Source organism: Mycteria americana, chromosome 7, assembly GCF_035582795.1.
Source record: "Mycteria americana isolate JAX WOST 10 ecotype Jacksonville Zoo and Gardens chromosome 7, USCA_MyAme_1.0, whole genome shotgun sequence".
In the NCBI taxonomy this organism is placed as follows: Eukaryota; Metazoa; Chordata; class Aves; order Ciconiiformes; family Ciconiidae; genus Mycteria; species Mycteria americana.
Genome location: NC_134371.1, coordinates 30,670,015 through 30,689,192, shown reverse-complemented (window position 1 = coordinate 30,689,192; position 19,178 = coordinate 30,670,015). Strand labels below are relative to the sequence as shown.

At 49.5% G+C, this 19,178-nt stretch overlaps 1 protein-coding gene across 4 annotated transcripts in view; it reads right to left on the bottom strand.

Moving 5' to 3' along the window:
- Nucleotides 1–233: 233 nt before the first annotated feature.
- Nucleotides 234–19,178, bottom strand: part of HDLBP (high density lipoprotein binding protein) — a 40,714-nt gene continuing 21,769 nt past the window's right edge. For all 4 annotated transcript variants that reach the window (XM_075507792.1, XM_075507793.1, XM_075507794.1 and 1 more), the window contains exons 6-28: nt 17,756–17,962; nt 17,063–17,278; nt 16,023–16,229; nt 15,699–15,806; nt 15,054–15,158; nt 14,510–14,588; nt 13,666–13,805; nt 13,256–13,360; nt 12,881–12,994; nt 12,472–12,558; nt 12,175–12,306; nt 11,640–11,858; nt 10,564–10,785; nt 10,115–10,333; nt 9,271–9,409; nt 8,350–8,504; nt 7,615–7,719; nt 6,753–6,887; nt 6,032–6,175; nt 5,656–5,841; nt 4,068–4,184; nt 3,468–3,596; nt 234–2,722 (exon numbers count right to left, since the gene is read on the bottom strand). In XM_075507792.1, coding sequence (XP_075363907.1) covers nt 2,636–2,722; nt 3,468–3,596; nt 4,068–4,184; nt 5,656–5,841; nt 6,032–6,175; nt 6,753–6,887; nt 7,615–7,719; nt 8,350–8,504; nt 9,271–9,409; nt 10,115–10,333; nt 10,564–10,785; nt 11,640–11,858; nt 12,175–12,306; nt 12,472–12,558; nt 12,881–12,994; nt 13,256–13,360; nt 13,666–13,805; nt 14,510–14,588; nt 15,054–15,158; nt 15,699–15,806; nt 16,023–16,229; nt 17,063–17,278; nt 17,756–17,962 — 3,357 coding nt within the window. In that variant the 3' untranslated portion in view covers nt 234–2,635. The remainder of the gene's footprint in view (nt 2,723–3,467; nt 3,597–4,067; nt 4,185–5,655; nt 5,842–6,031; nt 6,176–6,752; nt 6,888–7,614; nt 7,720–8,349; nt 8,505–9,270; nt 9,410–10,114; nt 10,334–10,563; nt 10,786–11,639; nt 11,859–12,174; nt 12,307–12,471; nt 12,559–12,880; nt 12,995–13,255; nt 13,361–13,665; nt 13,806–14,509; nt 14,589–15,053; nt 15,159–15,698; nt 15,807–16,022; nt 16,230–17,062; nt 17,279–17,755; nt 17,963–19,178) is intronic.

Below are 19,178 nucleotides of genomic sequence, written 5' to 3'. Positions count from 1 at the left end.
CAGCACTACCTCCCTGGGTGCCTCCCTGCGAGGAGGGCGCAGCCTCTGCTGCTGCTCTTGCCTCCTCCCTCAACCCAGCCCCTTGCTGCGCAAGTCCTGCCTCAGCAAGGGCATCGCAGCAGCAGAGGCTCACGCATGCAAGCTGGAACTCCTCAAACCAGGCTAAACCCAGCCAAGCAAGAGCTGCCTTGGATCTCAACCCACCAGTAGAAATAATATCCATGACACTCCAAGCTGTTTCAGGTTTTATTTTAGAATTTATAAAATTCCAGTGTCATCCATACTCATGAGCCTTTTTACATGTTTGCATATAGTCTCCAAATTCCAAAGTTAAGGCCAAGGGATCATTGCTATGGAAACGTACAATATGGAAGACGTCAAAGAGAGGAAATGGACACATGCCACAGTCTGCTGCGGAAGGAGGGTGGTGGGGAGACAGTACTAGGTACAATCACTTCATGACCTTCTTTAGAGTGGAGGGTCGGGCTATGGGGCACAAGCCCAGATGGTGGTGCCCCAAATGTAACTCAAGCCTAGCTGTGCAACTGGTGAGGGCACAGGGGGGCATAAAGAGGAAGAGGGGAGCAATAGGCTTGGTGACATAGGACAGACCTAAGCTACAGGGGTAATAACCATTTTCTGACAGACGCAGGTGTGAGGGTGTCCCCCTAGTTCTGTCTGACCCACCCTGTCTCTTGTGCTGGAGGCAAGGCCACCCTGTCCTTCGGGGGCAGCCAGGTGCCCTGCAACGGGCTGCGGTCAGCTTCAGTCATTTCTCAAACTTAAGGAGAGCACTGTTAGGTTTTGGTTCAACTTCTGCATAGCAGCCTCTTCCAAGAAGAGCTGGCACAGGGAAGGAGAAGCATTGGCATGTCAGGCCTGCCAGACAGAGAGAAAGGCAAGAATGCTGGGCTCAGCTTGCCAGAGTGTTGGGCCTTTGCTCTGTAAGCAGCACTAGAGAAGAGAGGCTAGGGACTCCTGCTTGTCCAAGAGCTGAAGCAGCTGGGATAGAGGAATGGCTCAGACTACAACCTCTGTAGGACTGAGGCAGGGGAAGGAGGGAACAGAGAAACCCCACGCTCCCTGCCTCCCTCCACAAAGACGTGGTTTTCCTCTTACTGGAGGAGCTTGGACACAGCTCCCTTCAAGCAAGCCATGGCAGGGTCTAGGCGCAAGCAGCCCAGAGTACAGAGCATGGATCACCCTCTACCACCCATACGATGGAGGCCTCAGGGAGGGCTCAACGCACCATGCTGTCAGCCCCCTAATGCCCATCAGCCCCCTAATGCCATCAGAGCAGAAGCCTGGCTCACAACCTCTGCAGTCAAGGGCTGCGGCAAGGCTGTGCCTACAGCCTTGGGGCCGAGCCCTGTTCTAGCTCAGCAAGCAGTCCTACGGTTCTCTCTGATTCACAGCTTGCCTCATCGTCATCGCGCTCAGCTTCCCTCTGGAGGAGCTCTCACAGCCACTGAGAGACAAAAAGCTCCTCTTGCTTCTCCTCCACACTTCTGCTCCGGGTGCCAGGGCAAGAGCTGGAACAGCTGCTTACCCACTTACACTGAGAGGCCACCATCGTACTGACTTTTGAGGTAGAAAGAAGGCAATAGTAATAGGTGTCCCTACTGTTCACGCCTAGATGCTGCAGTCCTAGCAGTGGACTACAGCTTCTCAAGGCTGTGCTTCCCACCAGCTTCTCCTGGGCCATGCCACCACAGCAACCTTGGCCAACCCAAATCTGTCCCATGCGGTAATATTGTCATGTGCTGGCACGCCTGCCTGCTCACACTGTTGGCTGTTGGGAAGGGTGAACGAGGGAATGTGGGGAACTAGGAGCCGGGTCTGTCATCACGCACTGGAAGACTCATCAAGCGTGCAGGCTGGGGCTGTGCTTGGTGTGGCGCAGGGGTGCACTCGCTATGCTCTGCAGAGGTGTTTACCTGACCAGGGCAGCCGTATGTTGTTCTGATCCCTTCCATCTCTGCTGCTTCTACAGCCTATTGAAGGTTTTGTTCCTTTAAAAAGCAAGTTTCTGACCTTTTAGATTATTTTAAGCTCTCCCCAGTCAGCTATCAGCATTAAATGAATTTTTGGCAGTTAAAAGGAAAAAAGTTGATTGCACTCTACAAAGGTAAGGTAAGGCCTGGGATAAACACAAAGGAAAGAGGGCAAACATTTTGGCTTTAGAAAGTCAAGGAAATTTATTTCCTGAGGTCATGAGACAGGAAGTAGATTCCTAGCCACAGTAAAGGAGGTCTCCTAATGAAGGCGAGAATGCCTAGTAAGACATGCTCAAGAGAGCAGACTGCTCTGCTAGCGCTTGGGAAGCTGCAAATCTTAGCCACTTTGAGTCAATTATGAAGTTTCTAACAAAAACACGCACATTTAGTGTTTGAATCTGAGTGGAAGCCTTGTTCCAAAGGAGGAAAGAATATCCATCAAGAGATGAGGGTGGGTCCTAGCCATGGTGATAGCTGAGGGGAGCAGGATGGGGTCTAGCACTCCAGACACCATTAGGAGACCTCTTGGGCCAATTGACTTGTGCTCCAGCTGCTGGGTCAGATTTCAGACAGGAAGTATTTGTGGCAGGCTAGTGTCAGGTCAGCGGGCTGGAGGAGATGTTTCTGCTTCCAGGTCATTATCGTTTAGGTCCCCAGGGAAGAGTCTTGGGGGCCACTTGAGCCCCAAAGCTGGGGAAGTCTTCAGAACTGCTCATATCAGGGGCCTAGAGCAAACAAAAAGGGAACAAGTTAAGCTCCTGCCCTGCTGCGAATCTGCACAGTGTGCCCCTGAGCTAAGCAGCATTTCTGATGTCCCATGAGCAGAGACAATGGGTGAGGGCTGAAAAGTATCATGTCCTTAGGACTGCCCAGGGTGGACAGTCAAGCCATGTAGAGATGACATTTAGGAGGGTGCAGATAGGAGCAAATGGCAGGCGAGTCAAGGGCTCTGAGGGTCCAACCTCAGTAACTCGGTCACTGGAGTGGGGTCAGGCCAGTCCTGCAGCAGCACTGGGACAGCTGAGGACAGAGCTGCCACATGTCCCAGCTCACTGCTCCCAGCCAGAACACAGCTGCAAACATTAAGCTGGTTCTGTGCTGCAGCATAAGAGTCAGAAGTCCCAGGGCCCCGTCCCTATCCCTAAAAAACTACACAACCTGGCAGGACACTTTCTAGTAAGGGTCCCCCATTCCCCAACAGCTCCACAGTGGGGTAGTCAGTGTGGGCAAGATGTCTGGAAGAAAGAGACAGCAGTGCTTTGGATGCTGGAGAGGCAGGGCCCAGGCCTGCCCTCAGCTTGCACAGGCCACAAAGAGCAGGAGGGCCCTTCACTGCTTTCTCTACCACCAAGGGAGGGAGAGTGCTTCGTTTCCCCAGCTGAGATAGGAAGGCCAGACCTCACAGTAGGTCCTTGGCAGAGGGTACCACACTCCCTGCGCCCCCAGGCCCGTAGCAGAAGCAGCACTCACCTTTTCGTTGTTGACAGTGGCCCAGGGGGCATCTCTCACCACAAAGCCCTTGGATGGGGCCTTGGACTCTTCATGTGAAGAGGGCTTCATATACACCTGCATTGCCTCATTGTCCACCACATCTGCAAGCTGCAGTGACATGGCCCAGTTAGGGGGGGATCCTGATAGTTCCTCAAACTTGTGTAACACGTTTCCCGCCCCCATCTCACCATGCTGCAACCTGTCCAAGGTCACCAGCGTGTTCTACAATGACCAAACACAGTGTTTCTGTACTAGTCTGAGGGTCACCTCAGCTTGCAACTGATGCAAGCTGCAGCAAGGCAAGCATGAGCACATCCTGGTGGTGTCCCAGCATTCTCATTCACTGTCGCCTCCTGGACAGTGGAGCCAATCCTTGCACTGTTTTGCAGAGCACAGCCTGGGGCTCTGCGTCCAGTTGGTCTGAGGGACAGTTGCAGGTGAGGGCTGACTGTCACCTGCACAGGGCTCAAGTTCTCCAATGCAGCAGTAGAAAATACCACATGGAGATACTTCAGACATCCAGCTCTGCGGCAGAGGAAATCCTTGCTAAGCCCCTGCACAGATTTGCTGAACACTTACATATTCCTCCTCCAAGTTCAGGATGTGATCGATAGCTTCTTCCACGTTCTCAGGGAGTCCTGTCACAGTCACACAGTTAGGGTCAGGAGCTCCACTCTGAGGAAAGCGAATATCCACCTGCAACACAAAGGACAGGACAGGACTTACACCCGCACATCTGAAAAGCCAGACTCCCCATGACCCTCGTCATTAGATTCAGAGAAAAGTCCCGATCTGTTCACTGCTGCAAGTCTGTTTAGGACCTCCCTAGTTCAGATGCTGGGGGGTGCACTGGAATATACCTGGTGCTGAAGCCTGTCCAGTTCCCCTGTGAAGGAAGGCAGAACAGAGTCTGCAGTAACAACCGATCTTCCAGCAGCCCCTGCTGTTCTCACTGCCCAGAGGCCCACTGCTTTCTGTGCAGCACTTGCAGCAGAGGCAGAAGAGGGCTGCATTTCCAAACAGTGTCCTCACACTGCTGCAAGCATTTTCACCATCAAGCCATTAGCATGAAGCACAATAAGCTTTCTGTCTCCTCCACAGATAGAGTAATCCTGGCTGACAATCATTTTATGGAGCTGGCTTAGTGTACCCCATACACAGCCACTGAGCTCTCTGACAGCTTGCCTTCCAGATGGGTGCAGGGAAGCCACACAAGACAGGACCAAAACCAAAGGCTGCTCAGTTGGGAACCAAACAGCTTGTTTCAACAACTGAGCCTAGCCAAGATGCAAGTCTCCAAAGCCTCATCACTCTGGATTCACATTCACTACTGCCTCTGTAGTAAAGCATGCTGCTACTGCCACACGCTGTCAGGGGCAAAGGTCCCTGCACTTCCCAGAGTCAGCTGACTTTGCCAAATCTGGAGCCCTGAGAGTGTGTCAAGATTCCCAAAGTCAAGGGAATCAACAGTGGCCTAGAGAGACAAAGAAATCCAAAGGATTTCCTTGAGTTAAGCTCAAGCTGAGGGGGTCTGGGCACAGTCCGCTCCCAGAGCCCCCCAGCAACAGGCCTGACTCTGACCGTCCACTTCCAGTAATCAGAGTAGCTGACATGACCACCTCCTCCCTTTGAAGACCATCCAGGACCCGGTCTGCAAGAAACCCACTATAAGGGCTGCACAGAGGGACAGAGCTCAGTGCTGTTTGCAGGGCTAACCCAGAGCACCAAGGATGCATTTCCAGGTTCCTCTTCTGGCTGTGTTCCAGCAAGACATGAAGAGCTCAGCCTCCTCCCTCCCTGGCTCCCAGAAGAAGAGTGACTCACAGCTGAAGTCATGTGGAGATGCTTCAGCTGGTGTCTGGGTGTGGCGTCCAGATAGCCCAGCTGCCCAGGGCATACCAGGGTGCCCTCGCCCAGGGATTCTGCTCATATGCTTGTGGTGACAGAGCTGGAGGTGAGCAGGACAGCACTAGCTTTTCTTTTGTGCCTGCTCCAGCTGAAGGTGCTCAACAGGCACAAGACACAAGGACCCCAAGATGTGAGCCTCTCACGCTCCTGAATTCAGCTCCTAGCACCAAGCTACTACCAAGCTCTTAGCACAGGAGCAAGTGGCACCACTGGCCACTCGTGCCCAGCCCAGCCTGTGCTGCACTGTCTCACTGCTCACCTTGAACTCATCCATGATTTTGCGGATGGCTTTACCACGTGCACCAATGATGCGTGCGTGAACACGATGGTCCAGAGTCACATCCTCAGAGACCATCTGCTCCAGCTCACCAACAATCTTCATGATGGCATCCCGGGCAGCCTCAGCATTCTTCTCATAGCCAGTGATGGTGATCTGGTCTTGGGCCTGCGGCACAGGGAAATATGTGAGAGACCAGGCTCATAAGCAGCTGAGCAAGCCTTCTCCCTACTAATCCCTTTTACTTTCCACCTTATCCAAAGGCAGCACAGGGAGGTCAGAGCCCTAGAGAAGATACTGTGCTTCCTATGCTCAGAGACAACCAGCAGCCCTCCTTGCACCCCCTCTGACCTCTCACCTGGCTTTCATCATCCTTGTCGGGGAACTGGATGTTGACCTCATGCTCTGTGCGTATCTGGGTGATCACTGCTCCCTTCCGCCCAATGATTTTAGGGTGATACTTGGGATCCACAGTGACTGTCAGCTTGAAGCTTCGCAAGGCCTGGAACAGGAGAAGCAGAGTGAGATACGACAGCAGGGAACCAGTGATGTCCATCTAAGTCCCAATGTTTCCTTCTGGCTTCTGAGATGCACAGAACAGATTCTGCAGGGTCATGCCTGAGTGTATGTGGCTACAGAAGAGCACCCAAGACATCCGTCTGCTGGGACCTTGTCCTTTCACCAAATTCAGAAGGAAACTACAAGTAGCAAACAACCATCCAACTCATCCCTCACCTATTTATTCAGAGCTGTGATAAGGATTAAATGAGAATAGGTACAGAGAGACTCCTTAGCACAGTGAGGTTCCCACCCTGCAGTGTCTTGAAGGTACATGAAGGTGTGAGAGCCCTGGGCAGTCCAAAGTTACCTATAGTAGAATCCCAAAATTCCCCTGTCAGTTCATGTTAAATGGGTTACATTTGGGTAACCCACTTATGAGCACTCCACACCCGCAGAGCAGCTAAGGGTGCTTTCTTAAAAGGAGAGGGGTTCCAGGAGACTCCGCAACTTCTGAAAGAAACACGCAGAGGCTGAAGCCTTGTTTGGCTGGAAGGAGGAAGGACAGGCACAGGCCTTACCCGATCCTCTTGTTCAGCCTGCAGCTCCTTCACTCTTTCCAGCAGCCCAGCCTTGGCACGGTCCAGGTTAGTAGCCAGCCCAGTGATGGTGATGATATGTGACTGCAGCTCAGGACCAGGGACCTGGATGTTCACCTGAGTAACCAGTAGCCATTACTATTTTGTATCACTGCTCACTGCAGGTTGGCATCTCGCTGATCTCCCCTGCCGCCAAGACCAGCTCCCACCCAGACAGCCTGAACCACAGAATCACAGAATAGTTGAGGTTGGATGGGATCTCTGGAGGTCATCTGGTCCAACCCCCTGGGTCAAGCAGGGCCACCTACAGCCAGTTGCCTGGGACCACGTCTAGATGGTTTTTGAACAGAACCCTGTTTCTTCAGCTATTATCCATATCAGATTGCTCTGCTGCAGGGCTTCAACCCCCAGCAGTCCCTGTGCCAGCCTGGAGAGGCTAGGAAACAAATATATGTTCAACAGTGCTGTCTGCAGCCAACCTGCAGCCTCAAGAATCCCTGTGGGCTTCTGGGGAATTCTCCCAAATGGGCAGGCACAGCAGAGCTGTTTCCCATGGCCTAGGAAGAAAACAGTGCTTACACTGGTGAGGAATCCCTGTAAGCACCAGACAAATCATGCAACACTCACGGCATCAACGCCAATCATACAGCTTCAGCACAAAACCTACCGAGCCCCGGAGACAGGGACTAAATCACATAGGTCTCACTTTCTTATTACAGAGCCTGTACTCCATGGTCAAGCCACGAAGGTCCTGAGTATGTCGCAACTGATTGCCATCACCACAAACATGGTCACTTACAGATTCTTCAGGACAGAGGAGATGGGAGGAAGGGCAACAACTTACTTCAAACTCATCCATCATTTTGCGGATCCCACTTCCTTTCTGGCCAATGATGTAACGGTGAAGATCAAAGGGAACTTCCACCTCAATGGTGACAGGAACCAGAGCCTGCAGGGAAGGGAGCACAGTTTACCACTTGAAAGACTTCTCCAGCTTGCCATTTACTTGCCCAAAAGAACATGTTGCTGAGCTGAGGTACATTCCCTTGTAGTCAGGATACAAACTCTACAAGAAGAGAGAACAGCTGCGAACACCAAGATGACCTGTTGGTTCTTAAAGCATTTTTTCCAAACAAACTATGTTAAACCCCACCTCTGGGGACAGGCTGTTTTCATATCCTTGGCTTCCACCTAGCAGAGACTTGGACAACATCACTAAAGGAGCATGGCAAGGTCTGCTAAAGCTAGAATGATTCAGCCTCAATTAGACTCTTTCTCTTTCCAGCTGTGCTCTGTAAAACAAGCATGTCGTGCTTTTATGGCAAGTAACTCGGGGCTGCCTACAAGCTCTAGCAATTGTGAGGTCAGGCACTAGGATTCAAGCAGCCAGGCTAGATCACAGAGCAATCAGAGGACTTCCCTTGAGCAGTACAGACCACCTCCACAGTTAGCATCAGTGACCACCTGGACTGCAACCTTGACTGAGTAGTTTTTATTACCACCACTAAAGCCTGCAGTGAGCTTCTTGCATCAGGGCATCACTATATTACAGAGCTAAGGGGCTTAGAAAGCCACATACCTGCAGCGCCTCCTTTGCTGCCTCGCACTTCTCCCTGCGGCCAGAGATGATGATGATATCGCACTTCTTTGGAGAGCTGGGATCTGCATCCTTCCCGTCCTTGCCCTCCCCACCTTCCTCACCATTCTCCTGCACAGCTGGCTCTGCAACAGGGGCTGGAAACATGGAAAGTCTCATGTCAAATGCACAGAGCCCCCTCCTTGCTCATTATCTCCCCCTCCAGACCCTCAGGCTCAACCTGGGCTTTGCCACAAGAGGTCAGACACTATAGACTCCTATGGAGGCGGTTACTCCTAGCACAGGCAGCTTGCCATGGCTTAGCCTGGAATGAGCAGAACAAGAACATCCACCGAGAAAGTCTTCTCCACACCTCTCTGCACATCATTGATACTGCTTTTGCCTGCACCTGCTTACCTGCAGCTGCACTATGGAAGCAGAGGCTGCACTCTTATGTCAGTAGAGGCAACGAGTAGCCTGGGGGTTTCTTCCCCAACAAGGAAGTTCACCAGCACAGCACTGGTTGTTACAGCAGGATGGCTGGTGCTAGGCCAGAGTATTCAACAGGCCCCAGCTGTGCTGAATTCAGTACAGCCAGCAACAAGAGCATGAGAGATCAGAGAGACCTTGGCAAGCCTGTAGAGCCCTTTTTGCCAGGGTAGGTCTTCGTACTCCCTGTGCTCTGCAGTGAGAACACATTCATAACACTCAGGTCTGTGGTTTTACCTCCTAAAACTGTCCCCTCTTCCCAAGAGGGCAAGGTTGATGCTAAGCCCAGATTCAAGGACACTGCAGGGAACACCTGGGGTCAGTTCTCCATAGATTTTAAGTAGAACATCTCCACTGATATGGAGTGTAGGCTACACTACACTACACTCATTTGATCACCCCGACTACCATGCAAACGTGCATCCATGGGTATACCTGGGTTTTCCTCCCTGTCAGGGAATTTGATCTGGACACCATAGTCCCGGGTGATCTGCTGGATCCGGGATCCTTTGGGGCCCATAATGGAGCGGTGGAACTTTTGTGGAATGGTGCATTCGATTGTCACTTGAGCTTCCTGTGAGAAAGCAGAGTTGCTCTATTGTGATGCAGCCTCTTTCACACCAGAAAACAGGATGCATGTACATGGTGAAATCCATAATGAACATAACAAGGAGTTAGAAAAGACAACAGCCCCTGACAGGGGAAGAACTGAAAGTTTCCTAGAATCTTTCCCCTCTCAGAGAAGTTAGCAGATGATTTCTTAATGAAGGCTGCCTCCAACCCATGATGTTAAAGGCTTCTGAGACCAAAGCTCAAGCTATTACCCTGAAGAGGAGGAAGCATTAGAAGAAAGAAAAATTATAAAGGAAGGAAGGAAAGGAAGAGAACAGGTTTGACAGTTGGCTCCTTCCAAAAGACAATACTAACAGCACAGGAAACCCCAGAAGGCAACCACTGCCCAAGGCATGGAGGGACACAAGAAGGCTCCAATCTTTTAATGTCTAGAAGTACACCAAGAAAGGGTCTCCTATTGCCACTCCTAAAAACCAAGAAGATGGTCAGAAGAGGCAATTCCTTCATATAGCATTTCCATTTGGGAGTCAGCTGCCATTCCTCAGGCTGGGATCTAAAGTCTGCAGACCCTATATGTGGACAGCAAAGGTTCAAATCCCAGAACTACTGTGGGACTTGTTCACATAAAGCTTGCCTGTACAGCAGGTTCAAGGAAGGCACTGCTGAAGCAACAAGGTATAGAAGAAACAGCTTTCCTGTGACATACCAGGTCCTCGATGATCTCCTGGATGCGTTTCTTGGCTGCCTCCACACAGTCCTTGGCTCCCTTGAGGGTGACTTTGTCGCTCTGGGTGCCAGAGCGCGGGAAACTGACCATCACACCACCATACTCATCTGCGATCTCACGCAGAACTTGCCCTCTCCGGATGACAAAGTGGCGGTGGTGCTTGGGGTCAACCACCATGGAGTCTTCAACCACGTTATCCTGCCAACAGATGACAGCCAGTCAATCCTGCCTGTCCTGGTGATAAGCACGAGTTTGCTGCACCCAACAGCAATCAGTTTACAACCTCATCCCAACAAGTGACAGCAAGGAGGATCTTCCTGAGCTCCCATGAAGGGCAGCAGATGGTTTTAGGACAAGCAGGTCCTCCACACTGACTCGTTACATCTTGCTACAGCGATAGGCAAGAAAGGAGAAAAAGTAGTTCATACCAAGTTCTTGATGAGGGCCTCCAACTCCTTCTGCGCCTCTTTGACAGCCTCCTCAGTTCCCATGATAGTAATCAGCTCCTGATCTTTGTCCTCAGAGGTTGGGAAGATGATGCGGGCCCCAGTGTTGTCACGCACCTTACGGATGTTGCCACCACCCTTACCAATAAGGAATTTGTGGTACTCTGGCTTTGCACGGAGGTCCACGGTGTAACTCTTTGTTTGCTGAAAGGAGTCAGATACCCATGGAACATGTCAGTATATAGAAAATACACATCAACATCAACAGTAAGCATGTAGGTATATTACCTGCACCCACATACACAGTGTTGCAAAAGCAAGGTAATGCAGCGTGCTGTCTAAGTCAAAAACTACACGATGTCTTAAATTAAAAACACTACCCGAAAGATGTTCTCAGGGCTGAAAAGCTAACTCTACACTCAGCGCGACTAGTGAGAATATGAGCAGAAAAGATGTCCCTAGGAGAAGGGTCTGACACTCACACAAGGCAGCATAACAATTTGCTAACTGGCTGCTGCAAGTCAGGCAGCAGAAGCAACCAAACAATCAGAAGAGCATGTTCACATGCTGATATTAGAAAGGTTTTTTTCTTGCTATTAAAATCACCACTCAGTCAGTCAGACACAACTCGGAGCAAGGTCTTGTAACCCAGAGTTCTCAAACCTGGATATATGCAGTGAAATGGAAGAACTGGAGCTGGAATTCAGAGATCAAGAAAAAAGTAAAGGAGATACGCAGAGTAAGTTGTTTCAGAGAAGTGTGGATACGCAACAGCACTCAACCACAGGAGCAGGGAGCCTTAAACCTTTGAGTACGTCCCCAGCTTGGGCAGAGAAGCATTACAACCAGTTCTTCTACCCATGGGGGAAGACCTCATTGTCACAAGGATGGAAGCATAGTTTTCTTTTCATCAGCCAAATTGTACTCAAATCCCTCAAAAGAGGATTAGGCTGTCTGATGCCAGAGGCTTCCCAGCAGACAGAGGGGATCACTTCAACCGCCAAAAAGAAACAGCTGGCCAAAACAATCTGCTCCTTCCCCTGTGAGACAAGGCTCACCTTCTCCTCTGCCAGGTGCAGCAGCTGTTTCTTCGCTTTCTCCACATCCTGGGCTGGGCCCCTGATGGTCACCGTGTCACTGCCAGAGCCCTCGGTGGGGAAGTGGATGTGGACTCCACCACACTCCTCCATGATGGAGCGGATGAAGCGGCCTTTGGCGCCAATAAGGGAATTGTGCAGTTTGGAAGGAATAGAGACCTCCACCTCTGTGATGTTGGCCTAAGAGAGGACAGTACCAGGCTGTTAGTCAAGCTGCAGAAATGTGCTTGCGCCCACTCTGCTTACCCTCTAACTCCCTAATTGCTAGGAGCTTTATAGAGCTGTGTGTAAGAAACGCCTGACTAGAGGCTGGTTTGAGACTGGCTACTCCTGACACATGAGCATCCACAAACTTAGGTTTAAGAGTTAAGAACAGACTGACAGTCACATTTGTCTCCTCCCTGCCCTCCCTCACTAGAAGCACTTCTTCTGTATTTATGTCTTCTAGCAACATTTTCAAGTCCCTCATCTGCAACAGGCCAGTCATTTTATTTACCAGTTCCTTCTGGATGGCAAGAATTCTGTGGCGAGCAGCCTCACAGTTTGCTCTCTTGCCTGTGATAACAATTGTCTCCGAGTTGCTGTTCTCTGCTGGGAGATCAATTTTGGTGTTGCTTTCTTCACGGATCTGCCACAAAGGAAAAAAATAAAATCATCTCAGAGGTGTCCCATGTCAGAAAAAAGCCCTTGAAGGTCATATTTGACATCACCAATGAGCAGGAGAGAGCAGCAACTGGGATTTAGCTAGAGGCAGGGACCATAATGAGCACTGGCGATATCTTTCCTATCTCACCTTCTTGATGTTGGCACCTCCTTTACCTATGATGTTCTTGTGGAATTGTTTGAAGATGGGGACAGAAATAGAAAAGCTGTTTTCAACCTAAGGGAGAAAGGAAGGGAGAACTGAAGATTACACTGTCATGGCAAGTGAGGCCCCATCCCAGGAGCTTGACAAACAAGCTTTTGACAAGAGGCTTAGACCCAAGGAAGTTCTCTATACAAGAGACTTGCAAGAATAAGCAAAGGCAAGTACCTTCCCCTATAGCCCTTAAATAACAGGTATTGCCCCCATCCAGCCAGAACAGTGTCCGCAGCTCCCTCATCTTGAGGTGTTTCAGCCCTAGCCAAACCAGTACAGCTCTGCTTTATTCCAGGGATACCCAGGCATGTAGGAGAGACCAGCAGACAGAAGTCCCCCTTACCAGGTCTGCCACCATCTTTTGCATGTACTTGGTGCACTTCTCCACCTCATTTTTGGGACCTCTAAGTTGGACGATGTCACTCTTGTGTGCAGGGTCTGGGAAGTTGATGATAACCTGCAGGAGGTAGTCATTCATAGTCAACTCAAGCAAATGCAAGAACTGCTGTGTCAGACACATGCAAAGCTTGAGGGGATCCTACACATCCTGTTTCCCATTTGGAAAAGGGTAACCATGTTAGCAGCCTCTGGCCAAAAGAACTATCTCCTCATACATACTGGATACAGAGCCACTAAATTTATGACTTCAGCGACGACACATCTACTACCCAAGTAGAAAATATCCCCTCTGGATCCCTCATCTCCTAGAAAGCCTTACCTCTGGGAATTTCTCCCGGATTTCCCGGATCCGCTCGCCCTTCTGCCCAATGATGGTCCGGTGGAATTTCTGCTCAATGATTAGGTCCTTGGTGCGTTCATTTTCCTGATGAGAACAGAGTTTACCTTGAGTGTTCAGCAGGAAAGCCACATACTTTTATTTACCAGTTTACTGCCTGACAGTTTACTTGCCAGCATTGTCCCTCTTTTCTCCTCTAGACAAAATTCACTCTAGGTTGACAGAGAAGGGGTATCCAAGGGAATAGAGGAACACATCTGTGAAGAGGAACTCGCACTTGTCACGAGATCCATGTGCTCGGTGGGCAAGGGGCACACACTTGCACCAGAAGGTTACGAGGGAACATAAGGAGCCCAAACTCCACTGCTTCCCAAGCATTGCATCCTACTCACCATACGGGATGCGAGTTCCAGTAGCTCTTTCTTGGCCTGTTGGACCCCCTGTGGGTCTCCTTCAATTCTGATCAGGTTGCTCTTCTCATTGTCCGGGGGAATGCGCACAGACACCTTGTAGAGGTCCTTAATCCTGTTAACTTAAAGGCAAGGACTGTGGTGACACAGTCTGCTAGGCCAAGACTTGGAAGCAAGGCACCTTGATAATCACTGCTTAGAGGCTGTTCAAGAAGTAAACCAGCCTCTGAGAAGCAGTCAGTGGGGTGGGGTTGAAACAGGGAAAAGTGCCTCTTCACCCTGGCGTTCAGTGAGAGCTGATCTGTGCCATACAAGAACCTGTACAAGTAAATACTGTGGCATCTACAGAGCAAATTGTTCACTTGCCAGAGTGAGGCATCTGTTTCTTCCCCAAATAGCACCACATTTAGATCAGAAGATAATAATTAATTTCTAATCCCAAATTCTTTTTTGGGAAGAAACTCACCAAGCAGATTTCCACCACCCCCAATTGGCTGCTAAAATATAATTCACGTAGAGCAACTTCAAAAACAAAAAAAACCCCAACAACAACAAAAAAAGACGACAATTCTCCTACCAAAAAATAAATTTCCTCCAGGACATGGCAAAGTAATCCCACCACTGTTCAACCTCCCAAGACACTTTCACACATTAAAGCCATCCCAAGGCCTCACTGCCCATTTATCTCCTTGTGCCAACACCACTCCAGAAGAGCAGAGGAAATGTGATAGGGACAGCACACTGGATGAGCTACAGAGTCCCTGATATGATCTACTAAACACAGAGAGTCCGAGCATAGGAAGGATTAGAAAGGCACCCCACTTACTGTTAGCTCCATTCTTGCCAATGAGGTGTCGGTGGAATTTGTGGTCAACGTTGATTTCGGCATAATCCATCCGGTTGATCTATAAAGAATTGTATAGGGCTAGGCAGGGTAGGCCACCACTTTTCCTGTCTTGTGCCCTAAGTAACTGCCTACTACCAGTACTGGCACTGACTCTCCAGTAGTCAGCTACAAGCACTCCTCCTGCTATTAAGCAGGGCAGAAGCACTTCTCTGGTTTGAGCTGAGAGCAACATGCTTGTGAAACATTTAAAGGGACTTATATGTCTCTCCAGCTACAACTGAAAGAGAATCCTTCCTTCTCTGCATCAAAAGATTTAAGACCTGCTGCTGATTTTTTAAGACTGCTATGGGTGAGCTTCGTAATCAAGGGTTTCATCCATCTGCCACACAACTTGTCTTCTGCAAGTTCTGTTAAGCATGTCAAGACATCATATGGATGTGATACACACCTCATCATCTCTGCTCTGTTGCCCCTTCTTCCCCCACTTTCTTCTTATGTACTGGAACAAGTAACACCAACTTACCAGATCCTTGACCATGACTTCAATCTGTTCCTGAGCCACATTCACATCTTCTGTAGGTCCTTCCAAAGTGATTTTATCCTCTCCTTCAGTGAATTCGATGTGAACCTTGAGACACAGCAACGAATCCGGTAAGAATTTTCCAAGATACAAGCCAGGTCAATGCTGTTAGTCAGGCCTACACCATCAATCCCTGCCACTAAGAGATGGTTTCCTTCCCACAAAGTACACACATCATTCCTATGGTTTCAGAAGTAGGTAACTTAAAATTCAGGCCATATCACAATGTCTAGAGGCCGAGGCTTTGGTGCTGTCCTGGAGTCTGCAAGGGATCTGGTGAAGTTACCTAGCCTTTCTCTAACTCACAAGGGAGAAGCCTCGTTGAAGTCAGCATTTGTAGGTATCCTACTACATGATTCTCAAAATAGTACCACATAAAGCTTCCTTCGAAGGGCTCAACCCATGAAAATACCATAGATGAGTAGTGTTCGCAGCAGTAAGAGAGAGGCTCCCCTTAACATTAAGATCTGTGTCATTTCCTCCCTGGTTTTACCCATGCTAGAATACATTTCTCTCTTCTACAAAGAGTGATCTGGACTAAACCATATTCTACATCAGAGGGTGCTAAGCTAACCAGCTCATCCATACCTTTGGCATCTGCTGAGTTATTTTGGCCAGGTTTTGTCCTTTCTTTCCAATAATGAAACGATGAAGCCAAGAGGGGGCAGAGACTGAGGAGACGGTAAAACTGTTGGCCTGAGAGACAGAAAAACAGAGAAGCTGTTTTGTGGGCAGACTGGAAGAGGTCTTCACAAAAATTCAGTTCCAATTCCCATGTTGCACCCTCATTACTGACTTATAAGCTGCACCTCTAACAGCCCAGCAAGATACCACCCCCCCTACACCTGTCAGTGCTCACGGATGTATCTTTATGGGACTTTCACAGAAGGCCCTAGTCCTTCTCATCAGTACCTTTGCATAGACTTCAGTCAATGCTTGCCCAAGCTTTTCAGGCTCGCCTCGCAGTATCACCGTCTCCGAGCTACTGTCAGTGGGTGGGATCTCGACAGAGACTCCAGTTTTCTCCAAGATCTCCTGCAGGGAATTCCCCTTGGGGCCAATGACATACTTGTGCTGGGACTTCTTCACCTCCACTGCAATGGTAGTAGTCTTCTTTTTCTGTAGGGGCAGAGGCACTGGGGCATCAATCACAAGGGGACAGGGAAGGACAACAAGTGAAAGGAAGAGGCACAAGATGCAGTGAAACTCTGCACCCAGGAAAGAGCAAAGCAAAGGCGAGCACAGTGGTTCTGTAGTACCCTAGTACCCTTTGGGCCCCTGCCTACAGAAAGCCTTGTGCTCAAAAATTCACAGGTGAAGTACAAAACTAGTATTCTGTGTCAAGCTCCCTGGGACACTACACAGAAGAGACCACATACACACACACACACTCTTGCACAACAGGGCTCAACACCCAGCTGTCCCCCAGGCAGCACTTGTAATGCAACACCATGTAGGCTACTAGGCTATAAGCTGATTATCTCTGTTGAAATCCAGACTGGTACAAATACAGACCTAACCATGAAGAAAAACAGCCCAACAACTCACAACAAGGATATTCACAGCAATGTTGGCTGTGGAAAATACACTGGAGTGAAATTCACTCTTCAGCAACTTCTACTTATGTAGTAACTTTGATACTGTTAGCTGGCCACCACTGTAGACTTCACAATTCCTTCCTCAGTAGCACCTGTGTGAAACAGGGGAGCTCTTTGTGGTCTGCTAATTCCCAAGACACAGAAAAGCGAGAAATCTCCTTGGTAGTATCATCCCAAGTCCCACTCTGCTGAGTGAGGAAATGGTAAGATCCAGGGCCATACACTGCAAGGGCTGCTGAGCCAGAGCTGACGTGAGGAGGATGCAACAGAGGGGTGCACAAAAGTAGAACAAGAAGGGAAGAGGGACTATGAGCAGGTGGGGGGAAGATGGGGACCTTTATGGACTATCTATACCTTCTCCTCATAGATCTTCTTAACACGAGCCACGGCCTGGGCTAGCTGCTCCTTTTCTCCTGTGAAGACTATCTCTGTCTTGTTGACGCTGGGTGGAGGAATGTTGATGCGTGTCCCTGTGTCCTGCATGAGCTCGCTCACCAGCTTGTTGTAAGGGCCAGCAATGAAGGGGTGGTACACTTTCTCCACATCCAGCCGCTCCACAGCACGCTTATCCTAGAAGAGCCCAGAACAGATCTTGGTGGCAACTGCCCTCCATATTACAGTCTCTGCCAGACACAGCTAAGTTCCCAGTGCTGTCTTGCTTGACACTCTGGCCCAAGCACCTTTTTCAATTTGCAGGCTTGTAGACCTCCATCCCTTTCAATCTACAAATACTGCTGTTGCTGCTACTGATTTACGATAGTCACCTCTGTAATTTCCTGCCTTATCTCAGCTGGCACCTAATATGGTTCACTTCAAATATGAAACACGCTTATCTGACTTCAGAGATGGACAAAATGGAGAACCAGAAGTTGCAGAACTTGGCAGCGGTGCTCATACAGCCAGTGGCACAGCATATGTCTCCATTCAGACTACCATATTAGCCACTGACTGTGGCCATGGTGCCTACAAACATCTAATATACCATGGAGAAGCAAAACGTCTGTCCAGCTAATGCCATGAGAAAGATCTGAAGCAGTACTGAAGTACCTGCTCAGCAGAGATAAGCAGGATCTCATGTCGGGCCTTCTCAATCCCTTCTTTAGTGCCGGTGATCTTGATCTGGTTGCTGGGGTCATCCGGGCGGGGGATCTGGATTTTGGTTGCAGTTTTGAGCTCCAGGTCCTGCAGCTTCTCGCCATTCTTTCCAATGACAAAACGGTGGTGCTCCTTGGGGATGGCAACTGTCGCTGAAGCCTGCAACACAGGAACCAAGCATCTGTAAGAACCCTTGCCTGCACTGGCAGATCCACAGGAACAGAGCCAGGGAAAGCAAGTTACATGCTGCTTAGTGGTACCACTGAGCACCGAACACAATGCCTTCCCAGCACATTCTGTCTGGGGACTGACACTGTACCAGAAGAGTTAATCTATGGTGTCTGTATACCAGGAGTCTAAACCCACCTTTCTCTCAAAACCCTTCTCTTTGCACAGGACTAGTACTCTGAATTAGCAAAGGCCTTTAGGCACAGACGAGGAGGTGCCTATCCTCCAGTATAAGAACTGGAGCAGTACCAGACAGCAACTGAGACGATGGCTCATGGGTGGAGTTTATCTGAACATTGACATCTGCTGCCAAGGCTACAGAGAACAAGAATCACAGTCTGACTCCTAGGAAACAGAAATTCAACACCAGAAACCTATTCCAGCAGGCAGACAGCTAGCAGATGCTTACCACTACTAAGTGCTAAGTTGTCTTCAATGTAGCACATGCTGCTCCTGGGACTGCTTCTAGAAGGCCCCTCTTGGAAAAGGGGTCCCAAGAGCTTCTCTCAATCTACCATTAAAGGGCTGGTTTGTAACAGGGATTCCTGACTTCTTCCCTTCTCACTGAGTTTTTATGGACCTGGTAGCTTATGATTGCTACCATGCTCTCAATCCCTGTGAATATGTTAACTACTAACAGTAATTAGACACTTAAAATTCAAGCTACAAGGGGGGTGGGTGTCAGAAAAAGATCACTTGCTGTGACTCTTCAACTCTGTGTCCCTGTACTGAAGCCAGCCAAGCCTAGGAGAAGTTGGAATACAGACACACCTTTCAGACCTGGGGCCAGGGCAGTAGGAAGTATATTTGAGGACAGTGGGTCATGGACCTGTGGCAGTATGACCTGAACTATTTTTTCAGATGCACATTATCTAGGGTTTGTCCCTTTCTCTTCCCTCTGGCAGGGTATGGCATGTGGGCTGAACAGCACTAAGCAGACATGGTATTAACTATTGCATTAACTACCTTTGACATTACACTTTAAAACACACTATGACACCTGGCCGTGATATATCCTAACAAGAACTACCATCTTGATTATGAATCAAGAATCTGAAGGCAAGAAATTAAAACCTAGAGGACTGAAAGGAGAAGCAACTGAAATAATGGGGCTGTGGCTCCTTACCAGTGTGGCTTGAGTTACACA